The 27,989-nt window shown below is 34.8% G+C and overlaps 1 protein-coding gene across 1 annotated transcript; it reads left to right on the plus strand.

Annotated features, from left to right (window-relative positions):
- Nucleotides 1–27,916, plus strand: LOC102807252 (WD and tetratricopeptide repeats protein 1-like). The gene is made up of 14 exons (XM_085505624.1): nucleotides 1–325; nucleotides 1,497–1,580; nucleotides 4,539–4,585; nucleotides 9,549–9,660; nucleotides 12,271–12,458; nucleotides 13,751–13,887; nucleotides 15,116–15,283; nucleotides 16,584–16,796; nucleotides 20,236–20,335; nucleotides 21,400–21,588; nucleotides 22,053–22,288; nucleotides 22,687–22,858; nucleotides 23,981–24,173; nucleotides 25,937–27,916. Exons 1-14 carry the CDS (start codon nucleotides 281–283, stop codon nucleotides 26,114–26,116), a joined length of 2,064 nt encoding a protein of 687 aa, XP_085361750.1. The 5' UTR covers nucleotides 1–280; the 3' UTR covers nucleotides 26,117–27,916.
- Nucleotides 27,917–27,989: the final 73 nt, after the last annotated feature.

Genomic DNA, 27,989 nt, shown 5'->3' on the forward strand with positions numbered 1-27,989 from the left:
GGTCGGTCAGCGTAAACATTGAGGTCATCTGGTTTTGTCGAGTTCTGAAGTTTGTTATATTTGGTTCATTTATTTGAACACAGAAAGCTGTGTCTGATTGTTACATACATTGAGTTATTAGAAATAATAATTTTGGTGACAATCATGTTAACATTTTGTGGCATTTGGATGGACTTGAATTGTCAAATGGGAGCCATCTTTTCGATCAGCTGGTACTAGAATGCGATATGAATTCTGCGTTGAATTTATTCCATCGTTTGTGTCTTGATATTTAAACAAAATGGATGACAATTTTCTTCTGCGCCTTAAAAAACGAGAAATTGAGGTGAGTATACGTCGTTTATTAATTAAGATAGTGATCTGAACATTCCTGCCATGGTTGTGTTAGGATTTATAAGAACACATTAAATTTTGCAAATTTCTATTAAAAGTAAATTGCAAATCATCTAACATAGCATGCTTTATGGAGTTGGGTCGCTACCCTCTCATTGTTACTAGTACAATTCAGATGGTAAAATATTGGATAAAAATATCACAGAGGCCAGAATACACTCTTCTAAATGAGGCATATAGACTAGGTATTGAACTAGACAAAACTGGCACACCAAACTGGATGTCACGCATCAAACAAACTTTAAACCTAGTGAACAAGGATGACATCTGTAAAAGCCACACTACTGAAACCAATAACAAAGTTATTTCCACAGTCAAGGATAATATAAAACAGGAATTTCAAAGTCACTGTGATAAATTTCTATTCAATGATAAAAAAGGAGGCAATCATAGAAACAAACTACGCACTTACAGATGCATTAAAGAGAAAATTGAACTCAAAAGTTATCTCGAAATAGTTAAAAATCCATTCCATAGGTCACCATTGGAGCAAGGAGCAAACACTCAGTAGGAAAAAAATGAATTTTTGTTAATTAAAAACAAAAGCACATGTCATTGTTTTGAAAACTATTTAATCACAGCAAGTATAAACAGTCTCTTGCATTCAGTACAAGTTACACTTCAATAATACACGCATTCCATTTACGATCGTCTACAAATTTAATATCGTTGAAATTCTCGCTCTTCAACACTAACGTCTTGCAGTCGACTATAAAACAGGGACGAAAGTAAACAAATCCAAAGAAATTTGGAGAAGAACGTCAACAGTATGTAAAGCGATTATTATGATAATTTAATTGATCAGACCATGGAGGTAGAAAATTTGAGCACATGGCAGACTTAGTTTTCGTGACCAAATTATGTGTCATGGACTCGTTGACACCACGATCACAATGAGTCGGAAGTGGAACACTTGGCCACAACACTGAATTGTGAGTGTCGATCTGCGTCTATGTTCTGAGACAAGACAAGTTTGTGTGTACTATATTGATTAGTTTGTTTTAACACAAAAATAAACTCCACTAACCTTTACAACGTAAATATTTTGATTTTATAATAGTTTGGGTTTGAATATATAAAAATTGGTATTTTTGTTATTCCAGAGTCGTCACTGTTGTCGTTTTCAACGTTCACTCCATGTCAATAAATATATTCTACCAAGATTGAATCTAGAAACAGAATTGGAGGTAAGGAAATCTATTTACCAGTACATGTATTGTTCAGTGACCTGAAGGGACAACATTTATAGGTGTACATCTACCTATACTTCCTCCACATATTACCTAATACCGGTAGTACTCTTATAAGAAAGTAACATGTTAGTTGCACCACCACAGTTGAAATATATAGAAATGATCAGCCAATGATATTGGTCCTTCTAACTAGAAATATAATTGTATATTTTGATTTTGGTGTTGTGTTTGCACATGCTAGGGATAACGGTACATGAACATTTTTGGTGCGGTATCAACAAAGACACGTTATTTGCATATAGTGAATCAAAATTTGGCTCAGATTCTGTGGCCGTTGTGATTCAATTTGTACCACACTAACAATAGTTACTAAAATAAACATGCACTAATCCACTTGGTACAGATAAATTCAGAACCCACACATCCCACCAACATGACAACCCAAGTTAACCACAAATTTATTTATGTGCTACATGTAACCGCAGTGATCTTAATTGGTAAAAATCAAATATGATGTGACAGACATAATTAAACTTTGTATCTTCATGTTGAAACTTTTAACTCAAGAATGGTGAATGTACAGCTGGAAACATCTAATAAACCATGGAATCTGATTGGTTGATAACTTTGCTATCATGCCCAATTAGATATGACTTCCAACATACATGTACATGCTTATGAACACATTTACCCTTTGATATTATCTCCCGCCAAATATGCTAATTTTTTGACCATTTCTCTGGATTTTATTAGTCAATATTATTACTGTTCGTGTGTGTAAATGAGTACATGTATGATGTACTATATAAATTCATAAAAGAGAAGAGGGATTTTTAGGAAAATGTAATCCAGTATCAAATATGGTAACTACAATAATATTGGTGGACTGTTTTATGATGATATTTTCCATTCTCTAATTTTGGTGATTATTTTTGTAATTTGCAGTAAAATATATTATTATCAACAGTACTTCTGTTCATTACTTCCACTTTTTGCAGATTTATGCTCACCTAACAGGTTTACCTTCTCAATTGTGTTGTAAATATCTCCTACATCAAATTCATGTCTTTAATTCACTCTATACACAGGACTGTCTTTTTGTATAGTTTACTTGTAAAATGTGCATCTCTAACAGCATATCTATATCAGGCAATGAGATACATGTACTTGTCATTTTAGTTGGATTTAATGTACCTTTGTACATGTACATTTGTATGTGACTTTTTTGTAAAATTATTATCCAGTGAGATTATGTATCTGCAACATTTTTAGTCCCCGTTCGGACGCAGTCCGAAAACGGGGACTTATGTTTTGCCCTGTGTGCGTCCGTGCGTCCGTGCGTCCGTGATCACCTGTATCTCGAACATGCATGGACCGATTAAGTTCAAACTTCACTCATACATCACACATTATATGGGACATATGCACATGCATTTTTTTCATGATCCGATTAACGATAGCCGAATAGCGGCCATTTTAAGGCCGAAAATGCATCAAAATCGCACATTTTCACCATTCCGGACCCGGATCTCAGTTATGCATGGACGGATTTTGTTTAAATTTGGTACATACATTAAACATAATAGGACCTTGATGCACGTCATTTTTATTTTTTGGATCGGGTTCGAAATGGCCGACTGGCGGCCATTTTGTTTTAAAGAATTCAGTTCTGGATCCGTATCCAAGACATGCTTGGATTGATCGAGTTCAAACTTCACACACACAAGGTACATCATGTCACAAATATGTATGTGCATTTGTTTCATGATCTCATTAACGATAGCCAAATGGCGACCGCTTTAAGGCCGAAAATGCATTGAAATCGCACATTTTCACCATTCCGGACCCGGATCTCAGTTATGCATGGACGGATTTCATTCAAATTTGGTACATACATTAAACATAATAGGCCCTTGATGCACGTCATTTTTTTTTTCGGATCAAGTTTGAAATAGCCGACTGGCGGCCATTTTGTTTTAATAAATTCAGTTCTGGATCCGTATCCGAGACATGTCTGGATTGATCAAGTTCAAACTTCACACACACAAGGTACATCATGTCACAAATATGTATGTGCATTTGTTTCATGATCTCATTAACGATAGCCAAATGGGGGCCGCTTTAAGGCCGAAAATGCATTGAAATCGCACATTTTCACCATTCCGGACCCGTATCTCAGTTATGCATGGATGGATTTTGTTCAAATTTGGTACATACATTAAACATAATAGGACCTTGATGCACGTCTTTTTTTTTTCGGATCAAGTTCGAAATGGCTGACTGGCGGCCATTTTGTTAAAGAATTCAGTTCTGGATCCGTATCCAAGACATGTCTGGATTGATCAAGTTCAAACTTCACACACACATGGTACATCATGTCACAAATAGATATGTGCCTTTGTTTCATGATCTGCTTAACAATAGCGAAATGATGGCCATTTTAAGGCCGAAAATGCATCAAAATCACATATTTTCACAATTCCAGAACCGGATCTCAGTCATGCATGGATGGATTTTGTTCAGATTTAGCACAATGTGTTGTACATATGCAGGTGCATTTCGGTCATGATCTGCTTTGAATGTATATGTCACTCAAATATGAACGGAACGGGGACGTGTCATTGACAATGACTTGTTAGGATCTATATTTGTAATTGTTTACTGTATATTTTTAACATAGCCATTCCTTTGTTATGTGCCTTGTATCCATTATTAGCCATTACAATTTAATTTCAATTGATATTTCATGTACATGAATTTCTGATACATTTGATGCTTTGTTTGAATTCTTGTAAAAATGCTTTTAATTGTGACAGTCTGTGAAAATCAGTAAAATTTTAATTAGGTACTAAAGACAGATTATCGATATGTTAGTTTATTCAAATTAACTACCGCTTACACATTTACCCCAGTCTCATATCAATGTCTTCTTTTAACCTTTATATTTTCTAGGGACATAATGGTTGTGTTAACTGTCTAGAGTGGAATCAGAAAGGAGAGTAAGTACTAATTTGTGGTGTTATCTTATGTCTTTCAACTGAGAATAGTTTGTAGATTGTAATTACCATGAAAGGGAAAATATTTGTTTTTCTGTTTGATGTATACATTATGTATTTATAAGGAGTGACCTAGATTTTTATATTTTTCTTCTTGATTTTATCATTAGAATACTGTAAAATTTGCTTGGAATTAATTTCCGCTATTTTCACTGAAGGAATGATTCAGTGAAAATAAAATCCAGCGAATATACCTTTTTTCCATATCTTACATTCAACTCGCCAAAAACTGACCTAAAAAGTCTTTTCAGTGAGAATTACAGCAAGTCTCAGAAGTATTGGGGCAGCCAATTTGCAAACTCACTAGCGAATTGGCTAAATGTTTGGGTTTTGACTAAACAGTTGGCTCCCGAATCTCGCTGGCACCGACTCTATTTTTCATTAGGGAACATAATATGCTTTTACGTAGCCTGGTACATGTCTGGATTCCCCCGAATGATTTGCTTTGCGAGGCATGGTAATGTGAAAGTAGTTTCCCTGGTCATCTCCCCTGAGAATGGCCACAGTAAGCTGGCGTACAAGTGATAATATGATAAATGCGATTAATCCACCGATATTTACTATATGGGGGTAGCCATCTTGAACACTGATTAAAATAAAGAGACAAGTTGAGAAAGTTTCCTATAAATCAGGGAGAAAATAAATGTTCACATCCAAACGATTCGTTGGGGTAACATTAAACCAACCGCTAATAAAATTCTACTTCATTCATCGTTTTTGCGTGGATAATCCCTTGTATAGAAACATCACGAAGAAAATAGAACACTTTCCCTGGTATATTTGAAAGCGAAATCGCCATCCAACTAAAGTATGACGACTGTCCCCTTCTGTTATATAGATTCACCCAGAGTGGACGCGACCACGAGTCGGCGCCAGCGAGATTCGAAAGCCAACTGTTTAGTCAAAACCCATGCAGTTAGCCAATTCGCTAGCAAGTTTGCAAATTGGCTGCCCCAATACTTCTGAGACTTGCTGTAATTCCAGCTATTTTACAGTAGTATAGGTATTTACTGATGTTGTGTAACAATGTTATTACTGTATATAGTACATATGCTTTCATAAATGACAGGGATAATTTGTCAGGTGTCAAACAAACAAAAATTGCATGAGGGAGCACTGCAATTCAGCGGCGCCACCAAGTAGGGGAAATTGGGTACTCCCTACCAGGGTGTTAAGAACGCAGTTCTGACTGACTGCTTATACCATTTATTTAACCATGCAATTTCAACGTAAAACTGCAACAAGAAATATAACAATACAATGAAATACAATATAGGAAAATCGAAATTACATCGGATAACAAAACGTATCAAAGTATACAAAATCAGTCTATCGCGATACAATACTGGTAATACCAGTGTATATAATATGGTGACTAAAATAACTATAGACGTCTATGACACCACATCAACTATACTACAGTACTAAACAGTAACCACAAAATACTGACTAATGTCAAAATAAGCACAGTGGATGTAAGGAAATCATATGGCTAAATATTACCAATAGCAAGACAATACTGTACACATACTGGGTACATACGCTGGTAATAGCAAGTACACAATGTCAGATTAATACTACAAATGTCTAACACAATGCTGTGCATAGATCTACAAAATCACAATAGCTGCCTACTACATAAGTGCATGTATACAACCTAACTATAACCGGAAATACGAAAAGGAAATATGTGTGCTTTTGACAAATGCGTCATACAATACAGTCTACCGATCGATGACTTATAGAACGATCATATGACTACAAATTACACTGTGAAACAAGTACCGGTAACAATGGCTCAGAATAATAGACAATACACTAGTTCTACTAACCTCAGTTCCCGAGTACGTAAAAACATGGTAAAAGATACTAATACGTGTAGTTTCGATCACGCGCTGCATACATTATTTATAAACAAACCGCCATAACGAATCTCACTGAAGTCTCAGCGAAATCTTGCTAAAGTCACGTTCGTACAAGATCACGCAAAACTGCGCGAGAGTTAGCTTAAAATAAATTTAGAACTGTGTTCGTTACACAGGGTATGGAGTTTTTGATAATTGTAAGTTAAAATGGAGCATTCTATGGCTTTCTTGAAGCCAAAATTACTATCAGATAGGTCACAGTTGAAGACTTGTGGGCACATGTGATCCTTAGTCAATCAGAATTTTATGGTTGCCAGAGGATCTGCTACCCAGGGTAAGGAAACGCATGGCCATGGCATGAGTGTGCTACACCCAAAATAAGTCGTATTTTTTATTGATCCAGCAAACACATCTGCAACTGTAGGTTTACATTGTGCTTCTAATAGAGCAAATACGATACATGGCTTAACAAAACACTCAACAACTACCGTTTGTATTTGAAACTTCACTTAGGCAATGTTTTCGATAATCATCGAACCAAAGCATTTTTTCTCCACATTTGATAAATTTTTTTCATGACCATGTTTGATGTCAAGACAGACCAGCTTTCTCACAGTTTGATCTACACATGGTGAAAACTATTTGTATCTTATATTAATTCGCTGTGCTCTTTTTAACTTTTCATGCAAAACAATATTATCAAGTAATTTTTTTAAACAAAGCACATGACCTTAACTTGACATCTCATGATGTATGTACAAAATGTATCATACTACATATTTGATGACCTAATCAGAGATTGTACCAGTGATGATTTCCACGAAATATGAAATTCGATGTAATTACTCACAACATAAGTATACCCCAAGCAAGAGAAAATCTACAAAAATTACCGATTACATTCAAACTTAATACATCATCATGAATCTTAAGATACACATGCATGTCTATTGGTTTTACAATCCTGCAAACATCAGACATCCTGGAACATTGATGCTGCCTGGCGACCATTTCGTTTAAAAGTGCCTGTGAAATGGCTGCTATTTTCACACCTAAAATTATCCATTGATACATAAATATTATTAATTTTTATGTTTCTAAGCGTAAATAATTTTTTTAAGTGAAAAAAATGTGTTTTTATCTCAGTCTACGGAAACTTTATTTTTGTGTATTTTAAAACGAGGCTCCTCATTAGCTCCTCATTTGCATACAGAAATTCCCCTTGTGACGTCAGAAGGGGAAGTCGCTGGGCAGCTTGCATTGCCGATACGTGTAAATAAGGCAAATTTCTTGTGCTGTTTTCTCGTCTTTGACTAAATTGCCACTTATGTACTTGTTCGTCGAGGAAGAATGGACCATAATGAACACATAGTATCAAGTTTGTTGCATTGGGTTGAGTCAGATGCGAAATATGTCCGGTCTGGTGTCGCTAGTCACCGTCACCGGAGCACGTTTGTTCACTGTCGCTGGACTCCGGCATTGGACAAAATCGAATTTGACAGATGAATCGTCTTGTTATTTATCAGGTTACTAGACACTATTGATTTATAAAATAGAGAAATAATTTTAAAAAAACGACAAAACACAGTTACTGAATAAATGACTGCCGCGTTGTAATGGGTGAACGCGTCGGGTCATGAGGGGGACAAGTGCGTGAATGGCGGCGTTTAATTGGATAACAAAAATTATTGAGAGCCCGGATTTTTATTCCGTAAATTATTACGCCGATCAAGCTGCAAGTAAAGGCAACAAAGGTGTGAATTCGACATTCAACACCAATAACCGAACAATTCAGACACTTTTAGCCTGCGAAAATGAAAACAGCCTGAGGGCTGCGTAATTTCCTGTTTGTCCGACGCTTCGTTTTCGTGTCATTATCAAAATTACTGCTACCTTTTTACACAACACGGGTGGTCTCTATAAAGCGATAATCAGGATCGCAAAAAAATCAAATCATTTAAAACACATACTCGACGTCTCTCTTTCTTCTGAAATCCGTCTCAGTGATCACGGGCTGGTCCGGAATCTATTTTTTTGAAAACGTTTTGTATTGTCGGCGTTTCTCGTTAAAACCTAGTTGTTTTGTCATGGACAAGGACAGTTTTTCAAAAAAAAAAAAAAAAAAAAAAGAATCTGAGGTGAAGTGGACACTGCATATGATGCTGTTACGAGGAAGTCCACCCCAACCTTTTCTCGTTATTTTCACGGCTTTCGTCCACCGATTTCGCACCTTCGGATTGATTGGAAACGTGGAAATACTTACACTATGACTATACGCATTACTGCAACCGCCCACAACACAACGTTTAACCATCATAAAAGTTTGTTGTGAAAACAACAAAAAAATTCGCTCTCTCAAAAATAAAATAAAATAGACAAAAGAAACGCCGATTAAAAAATGTATATCGTTTAAAAGTACAGTTGTACGTTGAATGACACAGTGATATAAAAGTACGGCCCAGGGATATGGCTTCCTCTCATATTTTTGCATTTGGTGGCGCACTTTCGGAAATCCGGAAACAGTCGACCGTTTCAGGATAGGTGGGCGTGGCTACAGCACGGGAAATATCTCAAATTTACTTGGATACGAGTAATCATTTTCAGCAAAAAAATCAATAATTGCCCACTTCAGTGGGGCACAGATCTAAAATGGGAAGCGTATGGGTGGGCATTGCACAGGCACTTTAACAAATTTGGTTCTAGAGCTGTATCTCGGACATTCCCTGCCCAATCATGTTCAGACTTTAGATTACATACATACATGTGTTGCACATGTATTTGAAGATGGCTGAATGGTGGCCATTCAGTCGTTAAAAATTCATCAAAATCAAGTGTTTCTGCAATACTGAATGAAACTGGATCTTGGTAGTGTATGGATGAATTTGCTCAAAATTGGTACAAACCTTGGACAATATGGAACGCCCCATGCACATCCAATCCAATCCAATCCAATCCAATGAAATATCTGAATGTAAAAATGCATCAAAATCAAGCAAAATCGCACTATTGTTGCTGACCAGATATATTTTGTATTATTTCAGTTTATTAGCGAGTGGTTCTGATGATTTAAATGCTATAATATGGGAACCAATGAAACACAGACAGTTGTGTACTATACGTACTGGTCACCATGGCAACATATTTTCTGTCAAGGTAAGTTGTCAGTCAAACTATGATTGTTTGGTTTATAAAAAGTTCATACTGTATGTAGCTTTTGCATTTTTGTGGACATTTCAGTTTTTGACTCCCATGTGCGAAGCACAAAATGGGAGTCTTTGCAGTTAGTGTGTCTGTATGTGTGTGTGTGTATGTGTGTGTATGTGTGTATGTGTGTATGTGTGTGTGTGTGTATGTGTGTCCGACTGTTCCACTGCTATCTCAAGAACCATACATCGGTTTTTGATGAAACTTGGTGCATAGATGCTCTGGGCCAATGCGCAGATTTGATTAGGTTTTGGTAAAAATCCATGCTCGTTAATTACCTAATTTGCATGATAATTAGCTAATTTTTAGCTGTTCTATGACTGTTCCACTGATATCTAAAGAACCACTCATTGGATTTTGATGAAACTTGGTACATAGATGCTCTGAACATATGCGCAGATTTGATTAGTTTTTGGTAATAATCCGTGGATACTAATTACCTAATTTGCATAATGATTAGTCAATTTTCGGTTTTTCCACTGATATCTCAAGTACTAATCATCACATTTCAATGAAACTTGGTACATAGATGTCATACGACACTGCACAGACCTGATAGTTTTTAAGGTAATATCAGTTCATATTAATTACCTAATTTGCATAATTAACCAATTTTAAGCTTTCACACTGATATCTAAAGTACCGTAAAAACTCCAAAATTTCGACCGGTTTTAAATAATTTGTGTTCGATATGTGACGTGTTTTTAGAGTCAAAATTAAGGTGCATTTTCGGACGGTCGAATTTTTCAGAATAGAAATCAGCAAATGAAAAAATGGGGATGATAGACAGTGTGCTTCATTAGTTTTTAAAAAATGCAATGTCCGTCAATTGACGTAAACTTCCTCATGTTTCACGGTAAAAGCAAAGGTCGTGGCCGAGTTGTAACTCAAAATCTAAACAAAGTCATCAATCAGTGAGTATTATGACAAGCAAAACAAAACATCAAGACGCGGAGAAGAGGTCAGCACAAAACTAATAGGTCAAAAGACAAAGCTGTCTCGCACTACCTAGAAAAACTTGCGAATGTTCGAAGTACAGGTACCCATTGGACAAAAGATGCATGGAAGTTTAGCAAACTATCTCCCTGACCCAGTGCAATGTATCCGGTTAGAATCAAAGCTCACGTGTCCCTTATTTGAGGGACCAAATTCTGCCGTAAATTCGCCCTTGGATTAAAAAATAAAATGGGATTTAAGAAAATAAAATGGGACTTTTAAGGTGTATTTTGGCGTCATTTTTCGGACATTTCAATCAATCCTGCCGGCTAAAATAGAGTCTAAGTTTTACCGTAGTCATTGACGTTTGTCTATTCAAGAGTACACGTGTATGATTTTTATCGTGACTAGCGTCACAGGGGCTTGTCGACTGAGCGCGAAAGCCCCTTGGCGAGAACGAAGGGGCTTTCGCGCTCAGTCGACAAGCCCCTGTGACTAGCGTGAGCGGGTAAGCTTCCTTTCGAGAATGAGCTGTTATCACTGTGAACAATGTTAAATTATTCTTCAGATGACCAGTTTATTTTTTAAAAACAACTAATTTTTTTATTTAAAAAAAATCATGCCGTTTTCGCATCAAAATCCAAGCCAAAATATCGTACTACAACACCAATTTCTTCCGCATTGCGTTCAATACATTAACATATTTAAATAAGCTATGGTAATTTGAACACGTTGGCATCATCCAGCTTTTTGATTGGTTAATTAGCGATTTGACCTATTTGACCTAAGAGAACATGGCGGATATCCTACAGCATCAAACGTTTATACGAGACCGGAATCATTCGCTTACGATGAAACTAAGTTGACTTTTATTTGTATTTCATAACCATTCAACAAATTTATTTTGTGTACATTATTATAATCACTACTGAGTACAGTAATAATCAACAATTCAGAAACGCAGCATGCCGAGATTTTTGTGTTCGTTTTTATTTGAAACTTCGTTTATTTAGAATATATTTTCGTTACCAATAAAATAAAAATCTCTCAGTCAATCAGAAACCCGGATTCATGCCTTCGAGGAAGGTCCCGTTTGAACGCTCACATCGTTTTTTTTTTCGTTTGGGGGAAAACTAAAACTGGTCGCAATTTTCGAATAAGAATGAGTCGGCAATTTTTAGTGGAGTCGAAAATTTGTAGGTAAATAAAACACAGAAACCGGCAAATAAATAGGCGGCCGAATTTTTAGAGGGGTCGAAATTTTGGAGTTTTCACGGTACTAATTATTCCATTTCAATGAAACTTAGTATAAAGATGCTCTAGGACAATGTACAAACCTAATTAGTTTTGGGTAAAAATCTGTTCATATTAATTCCCTAATAAGCATAATAATTCATAATTTTTTGGTTCTAATCACATTTCAATTAAACTTGGAGACATAGATTTTCTGTTACATTGCGCAGAACTCATTAGTTTTACACTCAAATCTGGTCATATTAATTTTCTGATTTGCATAATTAGTTTTCAGCTAAGTAATTTCGAATTATATTTAATGTGTCTCCAATACTCTCAGCACATGGGAGTTCTTTCTAAGCTTTCTTTGATCTTACTTTTCTCTCACAGTTTTTACCTGATACAAATGATCGTATCATAGCAACAGGTGCTGCTGATTGCAAAGTGCGTGTACATGATGTTAATGTCCGTGAGACAACCCAGGCATTCAGCTGTCATGCTGGTAGGGTAAAAAGACTAGCTGTTGCACCTCATATGCCTTATATGTTCTGGAGTGCTGCTGAAGATGGTACTATCAGGTTAGTTTACTATTGGCAATGCAAACCTCAAAATTGGATTTGATTCAATATGGCTGATTGATTTGTTCCAATGGAACTGATTGATTTGTTCAAATGAGACTGATTGATTTAATCCAATATGGCAGATTGATTTGTTCCGATATTGCTGATTGATTTGATCCAATATGGCAGATTGATTTGATTCAATGTGGGCAGATTGATGGTCATATTTAGAATTCCAAAGTTGAGCTCCCAGTTTCAGGGCTAAATTTGATAAAATTGCAATGTCATATAGGAATAACATAGAGCCAGTGAAACAAACTTTTTGTGCATCAAAGCCTTTGATGTCGCTGTAAGGTTTACGTCTTACATATTTATCCTGGCTTACATGCATGTATAGATTTTATTTGTTTTAAAGATTCATTTCAAAAGTGGCTGATAGTATTTTAGTTGTAGTTCTACATGTATCTGTCTGTGTCAATAAATTGATTTACTGTATAGGGCTTAATTATTTACTGGTTTTTATTTTGCTGATAGCTACATGCGCTACATTAAACCCAGTGAATATGGAAAGTTAACAATCTATTAATGTATTGTTTCTTTCACAAATTGATGAATTTAAAACCTACTGATTCTATCTGTGCAACATCAAATTAAAATTAAATCTTTCCCTCTCTACGGTATTTTTAGCCCGCAAGGTTGCATGAGTTGCGCCCTCCCCGATGCTCTAAACCCAACACACGCCTGACAGAACGATGTAGTTTTTCACTTCGCCAACGATTTTTTGTTGGTACCAATCAATTTCCAAGAACGTTGGATAGTGACAGCCATCAAAGAGTAACCATTCATGGCAGAGTTTATTTTCATCCTATGTTTATCATCTTGTTGAAATCAGTCTATGATTTTTACCGACAATGCAAACATGGCTTTGATTGACGGTGTTACCATGACCACAAAAATAAATATTCATTGTAACTCATTGCAAGAAAGGTATGAAATTCGCAGTATCTTGCCGAAGAGACATACACTATTCTGTCAGGCATTGGTGAGGTCTGATGCCGTTCAGCCAGCAAGGGCACTAATGCCTACATGTCAGGCTAGTTTTTAAGATGTATAAAAAATAGTTCTTTTTTAGGCACTTTGCAATATAAGTGATTTTGCAAATATGTCACGTATCTGAGTCAATAATTTATTGTGACAAATCATACCCCAAAGAGTACTGGGTTTCTAAAAGAAAATATTATGCATAATTATATGCATAATTTATATATTTTGACAATAATTGCATATATGTATATATGTTTATTTTTCAGGCAATTTGATTTACGATCTCCTCATACTTGTAACGATCATTGCGGTAATGTTTTAATTAATCTAAACACATATATTGGTAATCAAGCTGAAGCCAAGTGTCTGTCAGTCAATCCACTGAGACCAGAATTATTAGCAGGTATGTTCAATACACACACACCTTTCATATATATTGTATTCTATATTTATCTTATCAATACTACTGAACAAGCTTGTAATTCATCATCCAGAAATTATTCTGCATCTGTGATTGACAGCTAAACCATAACCATTTTGTCTTTGATAATAGAGTATAGTATCACTGTAAAGTAACTTCTCAATCTTCACTTAATGATTCATAGAAATCACAGCAGCAATATACAAAAAACAGACTGAGACACATTTTCCTCATTGCTCCTGTAGCTTCATACCTAGTCTACCATATGTTTAGCTTCTGTCTTTTTCATTAGATTTGGTTGGAATTGAGGATGGCCTTTCTTATACTTCTACATAATGAAAAGTTAAGCATAGACTGTAGTTATACCAATATTTAGTCGGATAAAATAAAAAAGAACTGAATTTACTAGCATGGCCATTCTACTTGCAGCTCAAAGATTACATGTAGTTTTTTACATTGTGGCTGTATTTTTTTAAATGCCATATTTACTGTATTAGTAGGAATTACTGTATTAGTAGTAACTGCAATTTGAGTTGCTACTATAATATGATGATCACATGACTATTAGGTTATGCATATTGCATATTTTTCAAAAAATTATTCATTGAGAATAAAGCACAATAGACATGCATATCATAATTCATTTACTATGCTAATAACTGCCAATAACAATGTAATATGAGGTTATAACGAGAATACTGCAATCTATGCAGTGATTATATTAACCGTCACGTACTGGTCATGTCAATGCGTTATTCATACTGCCTGAATGCATACTTTGCAGTATGCTTGTCATAACCTTATTATTATTATACATCTTTTCTCTGCTTGTAATTTAATAAGAAAAACAGCCCAAAATGGCAACAATGAAACATGTCAGGTTGTAGCAACATATGCATTCAGTGACAGGATTTTTATTTCCATCATGCACTGATAGCATTTCTGTGCATGCATCTGAAGTAAACAAAGTGTTCAAATATGATGTAAACAAAGTGTTCAAATGTGATGTAAATAAAGTGTTCAAATGTGATGTAAACAAAGTGTTCAAATGTGATGTAAACAAAGTGTTCAAATGTGATGTAAACAAAGTGTTCAAATGTGATGAATAAATCTATTGTTTTGATGTCAGATGTATAACAATCGATAATATTTAATAATATTTCCGATAATTGTTTAAATAATTGGACCATGAACTGATCTTTTATTTCAGTTGGTGCTAATGACCCATATGTTCGTTTATATGATACTCGCATGTTGAGTCCCCACTCTGTTCGGTTCTCTAGTGAAGAAAGACTTGGTGCATCTTGGCATACTCCAGCACCTGATCCAGACCCAGATGGGAAACTTCCCAAAGGTTGTGTACAATATTATGTAGCTGGTAAGTATCAGTATTAATTAATGTTTCATGTCATCGACAATTGAAATATTCGCTGCCCATAGATTTGTCTCTTTTGAATGATTTCACATTTTGTTTACCTAAGCACAACATCCAATGTAAATATACTCAAGAATTTTTAAGATGAAGATCCACATCTGCATGTACATCAATAAAATGCACATCTAACAAATAGCATCACAGTGGATGCTTGTAAATTATAGAAACAACAATTTGTGAGTTTATTGGCATATTTGAAAACTCTAAAACATAATACATGTTTTATGAATTCAGGGCTCCAGCAAATCCAGTTGAAAACAAAATTTAATTTGTTCACTTAACTATATTGTATTTATATACAAACAATTTGGACATCAGAATAGCAATAGTTTTACAGTCACTTCAGTGTGGTAGTAGTCATTCATCCTGCCCCACACATTATCTCACTAAATCACACACCAAACAGTTTTCCAGTAAAATTAAAAATTACGTAATTTTTACCCTTTGACTTTGGTATTCCACTCTTGATATGCAAATTAGCAAAAAAAAATATGTTCTTTTCCATTTGGTGTAGTAACAAGATACTTTATGTGCTTTGAAAATTCTTTATGATGAATATTATTATACATTGGAAACTGCAACTAATTTTTTTTGTGTGAATCTGTAAGTTTGTGACGTGCTGGCTGACCAGTATTTTCATCAGCTGGTGCATGTAACAATATACTTGCATATAATTAGATAACTTTGGGTTACCCAATCATTGAGCAGAAATCAAAGTAGTGCACAGCCCGTGAACACACTTATATGAAGATTGTAAGTGCTTGATTACAACTTTCTTGCTGATTTTCATAAAGTCCAGGAACATAATAATAACAGAATGTGGTATATCTATTTTCGTGAAAGTTCGTCCACAGGATATACCTCATCACTCTATAAAATAATTTGCATTCCCTACAAATGTCAGGTGAAGACCATGGGGTCCTTTCATTTATGCACCAAGACAGAACAGGATAACATCAATCTCCGCTACATGTTGGTAAATTCATACCTACATGTACCATAACATTTGTATTAGAAGCCGCATCCCCAATAGAAGTCGCACCCATAATAATAATTGAGAACCAAAAATTCATCATTTCTCAAATGTGTATATGCTCTAATAGATGCTGCATCCCTTTTGTTGCAGTGTACCATTTTAATAGAAGCTGCGGCTTCTATTACAGATTTTACAGTACTAGTAATCTTGTAATAGCCTCATATAATTATATACTCATCTTTTACTCATTTATTTATTGTCTTTTAGGTCATTTACCAATCAAGCAAAATGATTATCATCAAAGATTTCGTACATTAGTTTCTACTTTTGTTACATTTGGACCAGACGGTACCGAACTATTGGTCAATCTTGGTGGTGAGCAAATCTACCTTTTTGATGTGACAAAAAGGAAAGAATGCAAAAAATATCGATTAGATGATTATAAATTGCCATCTTTGAGTACAAATGGTGTAGTTAAAGGTAAGAATATTGTAAGAAACAAGGTACTCTTCTTCCCCAAAAAATAGGATATAATGCGAGTTTGTTTAATTTAGACTTGACCAAAAATTCAAAATTACATATCTGAAAGTTTTGTGAATCTATGTGACTTGAAGTGAAACAAGGTCAAGCGCTACCCAATCAAAGACGTGAATTACCGGTAGTGCCTTGGGTTATTCTTGGCATCTTTTCAACTTTTCACCATGGCGCTGAAGTCATTCATCTTTTAGAGCTATGCTTTCTAATTCTATTCCTGTTGACTGAGGAAATGTTTTGATCCATATACATTGCTTTAAGGCACTTTTTACCTCGCCACATGTCTGTAGTTTCATTTATGTTGTGAACAAAAAAGATTGACATTTTTTAAGTTAAATCAGATGCACGAATGAGTAAAATTAATAGTTTTTATGGTAAAAAGCATAGAAGCCAGTCTGTGTTGACGCTGGAAATAGAAGTGAAAACAGTTGATTATACAAAACAATGTTGAGAATAAAGTGGCTCAGGTGGTCTGCAAAACAATATGACCCATTCCAAACATCACCATCCTTGAGATAAATATGATATCAGTTACTGATATTGCTCTTTGTTCATACAGCATCATATATCAGTTTATAATAATGCAAACAGCTTTAAACATGATTTATTACACTCATATCTGCCAAACAGTCCTTATTACTGAGAAAAAATATATAGAAAATAAAAAAAAATTCTTCTTAAGTACTCTGTTTTTGAAAAACATGTAGCCACATTTGTTTTTGTCTAATAGAGCATGGTGATTACTCTTTAGGTGAATATCACATGTATTGATGTAGTCACATACTGGTACTCTGAATAGAGTGAATATCGCATGTATTGATGTAGTCACATACTGGTACTCTGAATAGAGTGAATATCGCATGTATTGATGTAGTCACATACTGGTACTCTGAATAGAGTGAATATCGCATGTATTGATGTAGTCACATACTGGTACTCTGAATAGAGTGAATATCGCATGTATTGATGTAGTCACATACTGGTACTCTGAATAGAGTGAATATCGCATGTATTGATGTAGTCACATACTGGTACTCTGAATAGAGTGAATATCGCATGTATTGATGTAGTCACATACTGGTACTCTGAATAGAGTGAATATCGCATGTATTGATGTAGTCACATACTGGTACTCTGAATAGAGTGAATATCGCATGTATTGATGTAGTCACATACTGGTACTCTGAATAGAGTGAATATCGCATGTATTGATGTAGTCACATACTGGTACTCTGAATAGAGTGAATATCGCATGTATTGATGTAGTCACATACTGGTACTCTGAATAGAGTGAATATCGCATGTATTGATGTAGTCACATACTGGTACTCTGAATAGAGTGAATATCGCATGTATTGATGTAGTCACATACTGGTACTCTGAATAGAGTGAATATCGCATGTATTGATGTAGTCACATACTGGTACTCTGAATAGAGTGAATATCGCATGTATTGATGTAGTCACATACTGGTACTCTGAATAGAGTGAATATCGCATGTATTGATGTAGTCACATACTGGTACTCTGAATAGAGTGAATATCGCATGTATTGATGTAGTCACATACTGGTACTCTGAATAGAGTGAATATCGCATGTATTGATGTAGTCACATACTGGTACTCTGAATAGAGTGAATATCGCATGTATTGATGTAGTCACATACTGGTACTCTGAATAGAGTGAATATCGCATGTATTGATGTAGTCACATACTGGTACTCTGAATAGAGTGAATATCGCATGTATTGATGTAGTCACATACTGGTACTCTGAATAGAGTGAATATCGCATGTATTGATGTAGTCACATACTGGTACTCTGAATAGAGTGAATATCGCATGTATTGATGTAGTCACATACTGGTACTCTGAATAGAGTGAATATCGCATGTATTGATGTAGTCACATACTGGTACTCTGAATAGAGTGAATATCGCATGTATTGATGTAGTCACATACTGGTACTCTGAATAGAGTGAATATCTCATGTATTGATGTAGTCACATACTGGTACTCTGAATAGAGTGAATATCGCATGTATTGATGTAGTCACATACTGGTACTCTGAATAGAGTGAATATCGCATGTATTGATGTAGTCACATACTGGTACTCTGAATAGAGTGAATATCGCATGTATTGATGTAGTCACATACTGGTACTCTGAATAGAGTGAATATCTCATGTATTGATGTAGTCACATACTGGTACTCTGAATAGAGTGAATATCGCATGTATTGATGTAGTCACATACTGGTACTCTGAATAGAGTGAATATCGCATGTATTGATGTAGTCACATACTGGTACTCTGAATAGAGTGAATATCGCATGTATTGATGTAGTCACATACTGGTACTCTGAATAGAGTGAATATCGCATGTATTGATGTAGTCACATACTGGTACTCTGAATAGAGTGAATATCGCATGTATTGATGTAGTCACATACTGGTACTCTGAATAGAGTGAATATCGCATGTATTGATGTAGTCACATACTGGTACTCTGAATAGAGTGAATATCGCATGTATTGATGTAGTCACATACTGGTACTCTGAATAGAGTGAATATCGCATGTATTGATGTAGTCACATACTGGTACTCTGAATAGAGTGAATATCGCATGTATTGATGTAGTCACATACTGGTACTCTGAATAGAGTGAATATCGCATGTATTGATGTAGTCACATACTGGTACTCTGAATAGAGTGAATATCGCATGTATTGATGTAGTCACATACTGGTACTCTGAATAGAGTGAATATCTCATGTATTGATGTAGTCACATACTGGTACTCTGAATAGAGTGAATATCGCATGTATTGATGTAGTCACATACTGGTACTCTGAATAGAGTGAATATCGCATGTATTGATGTAGTCACATACTGGTACTCTGAATAGAGTGAATATCGCATGTATTGATGTAGTCACATACTGGTACTCTGAATAGAGTGAATATCTCATGTATTGATGTAGTCACATACTGGTACTCTGAATAGAGTGAATATCGCATGTATTGATGTAGTCACATACTGGTACTCTGAATAGAGTGAATATCGCATGTATTGATGTAGTCACATACTGGTACTCTGAATAGAGTGAATATCGCATGTATTGATGTAGTCACATACTGGTACTCTGAATAGAGTGAATATCGCATGTATTGATGTAGTCACATACTGGTACTCTGAATAGAGTGAATATCGCATGTATTGATGTAGTCACATACTGGTACTCTGAATAGAGTGAATATCGCATGTATTGATGTAGTCACATACTGGTACTCTGAATAGAGTGAATATCGCATGTATTGATGTAGTCACATACTGGTACTCTGAATAGAGTACCAGTAATGAACTTAGTAATTTTCCTTGTTTTAGACGTTGCTGAAGCTTTATCTGCAAATGGTACCTCCATCAATGGTACAACAAAACACATATCACATACTAATGGTATCAAATTTAGTGAAGATGCAACAAGGTGAGTACATTCATGAGAAATTATGCGTTGTTATGGTAAAATGTTACAATGAACAATAAATCTTATTATAATTATTATTATTTGTAAACCTTGATGGATGGTTATAATGAGCTTCAATGGCAAATGTTTCATTTTATAGAAGTTCTGTTTCTGTATTTAAAAATTTGTCTGTAGAGTTGCTTTAAATCTCTCATTGTTAAAGTTTTTTAATTATGTTAAATAGGCTATTGACTAAATTTATCAGAATTGCAGGGATTATGTAATTTTAAATAATTTCATTAATGCCAGAATGTTGGTAATCATGTTGGTTTCCTTATTGAATGTTTGTTCAAACAGGGGTTTTGCCAAGCTCAATTAGATTTAAAAAATAGGAAAAAAAATAAAAAAAATGTGACAATTTTCTATACAGGTCGCTAGTCTGACTGTTCTATTGAAATAGACAGGTATTTAGCCAGCAACTGCCTATTAACAAAACCTCTGGTTCAAATTTCATTAATTCCAAAGTTTTTAACTTGCAGAGATTCACAAAGATTCATCTTTGAACACAGGCAATTTCAAAAAATTCTCGAAGTATTCCACATAAGTCTTAAAATAAACAAGTCTAGAAATCTAAACTGCTAACGTCGGTAGAAATAAAATCTTGGAGATCAAGTTCTGGTTTTGATTTGATTTATGATTTATTTCACCAATAATAATAACAATTCTAGTAATCTTATAATAATAATAATAATAATAATAATAATTTCTTGGTGTGGACCACAGAGGTAGTTCATCCGAACTAATCTAGTCTGTGGCCCAATCCTAACCAATAACCAATGAGCTACTACATGTATTTCTTATTACCCACTATATTAACCACTTGGAGTGCTCCCATACTTCAATAAAGACTTCTAACATTGTAGTTGGACAGACTCTATTTTTTTTACTACTAGAAATCTATGGGAATGACTGCAATTGCTAAGTTTACATTGAAGTTTATTTTTAATTCCAATCATGTTTGCCCAACTGTCAGTCACTGCGGACATGGTAGCCATATTATGTTAACCTTGTAATGTTTTCTGCAGATTAAGTTTATGTGGGAAAGCTAGTAATTTACCAGCAAGAGTGGAATTATTAAAGATTAAGGCAAATGATGTGTTTGCCAGACAACAATGGACATATGCAATTACTTTGTATAACCAGGCATTGAGTTTAGTTCCATATAGTGCTGTTCTACTGGCCAACAGAGCAGCTGCTTTCATGAAACGAAAATGGTGAGTACTTTAATTGTGAAATGCAAAAATGAATTCTGATAATGATATTATTTGACAAATGTTGCCAAGTACTGCATAGATATAAATAACATCTAATTCATCACTTTCATCGATGGATATTTTCTCACCATGAGTCTTGTGTACAATCAATGCTTGGAATATAAAATTTAATCTCAAAAAATGTTGAATTTTGAAAAGCTCTCTTTTTGCCTATTTTCAATGTCAATATAATTCCTGATGTTATATCATGCTAAAAATCACCTGTCTAAATTACCTAGATATTGGCCAATGCTTGTTTTTAAATCCAATTTCCTTCAAAAAAAAGATGAAATTAAAGTTTGCAGAATGCGTTGTACATCAAGTGTTTAAATGTTGATTCTATTGGGAATGGTAATTTATATATACTGTGTTAAGGTGGGGAGGAAAACAAAAGTTACTGACTATATCTATGTCTATTCTGTTAGGGACGGTGATTTATATGCTGCATTAAGAGATTGTCATACTGCATTATCTATTGATCCGTCACACTGTAAAGCTCACTTCAGATTAGCAAAATGCTTATTTGAATTAACTTGGGCAAAAGAAGCCTTAGATTGTCTCAGAGAATTCAAAGACAAATTTCCTGACTATGCTAAGAATCATACATTTGAACAGCTTGATAGAGATATATGTGCTACTCTCTATTCAAAGACTGCTACAGGTAAGTGTTACAGTATCTCTAATGTGAGAAACTGGAATTGAGTACCTGGGTCACCAGCCACTGAATCCATATTATCTTTGCTATGACAGACAGAATCAGGTCTAACTCGGATATAATGAGCGGGTCTCGGCAGGGAAGTGGAGTTACAGTACTTCGGCAGTGAAAAAATGGGATTTGAGTCTAACCAGGCAGGGGCTTAATATATATGGAAACCAGAAAAGATGGTACAATTGTCATCTCTTGTTTGGTAAATTAGTCAACCACTGACTGTGGGTGGAATTCAGACCATTGTAATGAGTGGGTAATTGACCCAGGCTGATCCATTCCTGACATGGATAGTATTATTCTGTTATTTTCCACAAAGAATGACTATATCAAATTCCTTCATTAATATCTAGAAAGTGAAGGTGATAAGAAGACTGATAGTACTAATGGTAGTCGTCGACGCCAACGAGAAAGCTTGTCAGAACATGAGAATATATTACGTACTGATAGTTGTGATTATAGTCAGAGATTCTGTGGTCATTGTAACACTACTACAGATATCAAAGAAGCTAATTTCTTTGGCAGGTAGGAACTATTTATAGTAACTTTGCTCATCATTGCTATGCATTATGATAGCCTATCCATGTGTGTTACAGAAAACAATGATATGGTGTTTCATTTTGATTAAAATCAACTAACATGCATTACATATTTAGGATTACCAAAACAACAATAATAAACAAGCAGCCTGTCGGCTGAGATAGTGCCACTGTTAGCAATGCATATTTCAATTAAAGAACTGAAGTTATCATTAGAAAATTAACAACATGTATAGTATCAAAGTAATCAGACTTGCTGTTTTCAACAAGAATTTGAAAATATTACTTTTTACCAAAAATTACGAAAAATATTCATCAAAGTTATCATCTCAAAATGAACAAATCTGAGAAAGGTCTACCTGTAGTACTATATGTATAATATCAAAACAATCAGACTTAAATATTACTTTTTACCAAAAATGACAAAAATATTCATTAAAATTAGAGAATCAATATATCATCACGAAATGAACCAATCTAAGAGAGGTATACACCAAGTATCAAAGCATCCAGGCTTGTAGTTTTCAAGAAGAAGTCGAAAAAGTAAAAAGTTGACATGGGCGGCGATGGACAATCACTCATATGATAAGCTCCGCTTGACAAAGTCGACAGCAGAGCTAAAAAAAAAGGGGGGATATCCCAATGTAATGAATATATCAATGTCTTCACTACCATGGAATACCAGAATACTAATTTAGGTTCATTCTTTAATCCACGAAAATACAAGTACTGTATTTGAACACTCATTGAAGGGTAATGTGTATAAAATGACTTGGTTATTATTCCAATTAACACTTCCAAAATGGTTTTAAATTAATAAGTGTGTCTGGTCTTGAACAGTGTATAAATAAAAATAGAATTTAAAACTACGCCGTCTTGAAACTGTCACAATTCATACCAAATGTTTTAATATCATACTTCCGCAAATCACTTGTATTACTGTGTTCAAGAGAGAGTCATTGCAGCTTGCCAGCCATTTTCAAATAGAGGTAATATAGAGAATTTTCTTCAATCAAACTTACTGCACAGTACATGAAGAAAACTATTGTGACATTAAAATTTGATGTATATTTATTATCTTTTTCAATATTTATTTGTGTGCTTCCAGTAATGGTCAATACATAGTAGCTGGTTCTGATGACGGCTCATTCTTTGTGTGGGAGAAATCTACAACTAATCTAGTACGTGTACTGAGAGGTGATGAGTCTATCGTCAATTGTTTACAACCACATCCAAGTTCCTGTTTGTTAGCAACAAGTGGAATTGATCCTGTTGTCAGGTTATGGAGTCCAAGACCAGAGGTATGAAAAATGGCTAAATCAATCCATGCAGCCAAAACTATTACACTTTTTGACTCCCATGTTTGAAGAACACAATGGGACTTTTGCGATTTTTTGGGTCTGAGTATCTACGTGTGTGTGTCATATTTTATCGAAAATTGGTACATAGATGCTCTGGGATAATGCACAGATCTGATTAGTTTTTGGTTGAAATATGTGCATATTAATTAGCCATTTTTTAACTTTATCAGCCAATTAAATATTGTGCTTACTAATTACCTAATTTGCATAAATTAACCAATATATTGGTGCTGCACACATAACTTGCCTATCATTAAATTTTAGTAAATGCAGTATTCCTTATTTGTACTTCAGGTCTCCAATACCTTCAGCACACGAGTTCTTTCTAAGCTGCCATTGAATATAATATTGAGTAGGGGAGTTAGTCTTGATTGTTCATTGTCATCTGTTCCACATCTGTCAAAATTTGGGGCAAATCTGGGGAGAACACTGGACAAAAATAGTCAAAATTTCCAGAAATATCAAAAAATATAAGAAAAAAATTTGATGAGTAAGTCTGGTTAATGTTTGAGATCATCATAATCAAGCATCAGCTTCTAGATCAAAATCTGACATGTTTATGTTCAAACCGTATTACTATAAACAAAATTATATATCTTAAATTTGATAACTAAAGGGGACTGTGCCATGCATGGCTTGTTTTATGTTGTCTTGTTGATATCTGTATGTAAACATTACAAGATTACAACTGGTGACAAGGTGTAACTATAGTGTAGTGAAAACCACTTAGATTCAAAAATAGTGTTTGAATGAAACCATTTTCAAATTGAATTTATTAATTTAAATCCTATGAATAAATTATTATTTGATTATAAGAGTACAATTTAATTTGAAAGTTGAACAAGCAAATTTCCCTCAAGAGATAGCAAAGTCATTGCAGACACCACTAACAATGTTCCAAAGGGGAGATATTGATTTACACTTTGGCACCCACTTTAAAGCAGTATTATTCATCAAACTTAGTTGAAGTCTTTAAAATGTGTAGTAAAATGAATTGGAATAACTAAAATTTTGAATCCTACTTTTGAACATGCTAACCAAACACAACCAAACCTAGGATTTCCATCAGGGATTTTTTTAAACAAGCGAACAGGGGTGCAGCTCCTTCATGCCATGGACATGTGCCCCCTTACTCTGGGGAGCAGATCCTCTGGCAACAATAATTCTGATTGACCAGGGATCACATGTGGCCACAGTCTTCAACTGTGACATGTCTGATAGTAATTTTGGCCCTAAGGAAGCCATAGAATGCTCCATTTTAACTTAAAATTATCAATCTCCACACCCTGGTAGGGAGAACTCTATCTCGCCCCACTTGGTGGTGCCGCTGAATTGCAGTGCTCACTCTTGCAGTTTTTTTTTAGAAAAACCCCTGGTTCCATGTTCACTTGGATGCAGTGGCAATGATGACTACAGATGAATAAATTGAGGAAATAAAAAATGGGACAACTTGCTTCTTATAAAATTTTGATTAAGTAGGCTGCATGGGACTTTTTAATGACCTAAGCTGCTGAAAATATAAATTTGGTCTTTGAACCTACATAAATGCTTTTAAATATTTGACTGTTTTGCTAACACTTTCTTATCCAGATATCTTGTAAATACTGCTCTACTTCATAATTCAAATTCTACAGCTTTAAGGGCTTTTCCATCCCATAATATATGTTCTTACAATACTCACATGTTGTGTATCAACTCTACAGGATGGTCCCATTGAAGACAGGAGTGTGGCGGAAGCAGACTCAGCAGCCACAGCCAATCAGAAAAGAATGAATGCAGATCCCTTAGAAGTGATGTTAATGAATATGGGATATCGTATAGGAATATCAGAAGGCTCAGATGATGAAAATGCTGAGAATGCAGTACAGTGCAGACCAAGCTAAACTCAGGTCCATGCATTTTTTTTGTCTGCAGACTGATGTTACAGTGAAACGTTTGGGTGAAATACAAGTGGCCAATTTACTTTATTCTGTGCATTCAAAACTTAGGATATAAACACAGACATTTACAGTTCTTTTGAATGCTGTGTGTGTACACATTTTACAGTTCAGTTTTTCGTTACCAAGATGTCTCACAGTCAGGAATAAATAACCAACTTTAGTTAGTCTGTCATTTGCTGTATAAAACAATGCTGAGAAAACTAATTCTGTGTTATTATGTAACTAGGACCTTCTTTCACCACCGATGTAATTGTACGCAGTGTAAGCACCTTGACTAAAAGAGTGTAGTCTCTTGCAATTAAGGCATGGATGCAAAGTCATTAAAACTGTTAGCTGCATCTTTTACAATTTTTTTTATTTATAAATGCTTCCACAAAGGATGGAATTCCGAACTGTTGATGGTTATCCTGTTGCACTGGTATGCTACTAATCAGCATACAATAAGCAAAAATCATGTATTCAGTATGATATGCATGTCAATTTCATGCTTGGCCTATCAGTCAGATATTCAGTTTGAATTGCAATGTTGTAGGTACACTAGCATTTTATGTTAGGCCATGGTTTGTCACTGAATATCAACCAGTATACAAACAAGATAATATATTGTAAGATTGTGGTATGTACATGATGTAAATATAATTACTAATCTTAAGTGTATATTATGTTTAATTTTCTGCATACCAATGTATTTTATCAGTGTTTTAGATGATATGCCCCCAATTACTACTTTCAACTAACAGGTGTTTTCTGATTGATGAATTTATCGTGTTCAATTGACTCAACAAATGGTTGTATTTTGTGTTGGAGCAACCTCTGTTCAGACAATGCTCATCCATACACAATGTTTTAGCTCATTGACTCGTGTACTCATCATTCCACAACCCTTGTCCACTTACTTTAAGACGATGTATTCTAATGTGACCTCCATGAGGTGCCTATTACTGATTTCACAACTATATATGCATATGCTGAAACAAGTGTAGAAGTAACTTATTTGATTTGATTCATGTGGTACTCAATTTAAAAAACAGATTCAATCCACTTCGCAAAAAGTTGTCAATCCAGTCTTTTAAGAAAGTCAATCTATCAACCTTGCCAGAGTTCTTGGATTTGATCTTAATCAAAACTAATATATTTCATGGAATGGTATCAATAGACCATTTTGTGTTCACTGTGAGATCATATGTGGAAATAGAAAAAAGGTCGTATTGTCATGGTGGCCACAAAAAACAATAGACCATTTTGTGTTCACTGTGAGATCCTATGTGGAAATAGAAAATAGGTCGTATTGTCATGGTGGACACAAAAAACATGTAACTATTTTGGGGGTATTTCCACATACACACAATGGTCCAATTTTAATGAAGTAAACGTCACATTTCTCTCTGAAAGATAGGAGTTTTGACATTTAACTACATTGCATTAAAAGACAAAATCAATTTTTGCTGTCTACATTTGAGTATTTAATGCCTATTAATTTAATCTACCACTACCATGAGTGTTACTCATGTACACACCTCATGGCTGTAGTGTGGGTGTCTCAATGCATACATTTTGATTACCCATGTTACATAGTCAAATTACTTGCTGAGAAATGAATATAACGTCCAATAAAATTTTGCCTTAAAGCAGTCCATACATTATACTGTGGGTTTGATTTTTGATGCTGTACTCAATGTATTATTTACTTGTAAATAGTTGGTTCATTTGGGTTTGGTTTAAAATAAAATGTCTACAATGTTACTCATTCTTGTAAATTGTTTTTATGATAGATTTGAGGTATGTCGAGATGTAGCCCTGGAACGGCATTTATTAA

The sequence above is a fragment of the Saccoglossus kowalevskii genome, chromosome 11, assembly GCF_978046115.1.
Source record: "Saccoglossus kowalevskii chromosome 11, keSacKowa6.1, whole genome shotgun sequence".
NCBI lineage: Eukaryota > Metazoa > Hemichordata > Enteropneusta > Harrimaniidae > Saccoglossus > Saccoglossus kowalevskii.

Bases quoted from the DNA above. Each gene is read 5' to 3' on its own strand.
- LOC102807252 (XM_085505624.1), top strand. From the start codon at position 281: ATGGATGACAATTTTCTTCTGCGCCTTAAAAAACGAGAAATTGAG. The intron at 1,581-4,538 runs GTAAGGAAATCT...TATATTTTCTAG, and splicing joins ATCTAGAAACAGAATTGGAG to GGACATAATGGTTGTGTTAA. The intron at 13,888-15,115 runs GTATGTTCAATA...CTTTTATTTCAG, and splicing joins GAGACCAGAATTATTAGCAG to TTGGTGCTAATGACCCATAT.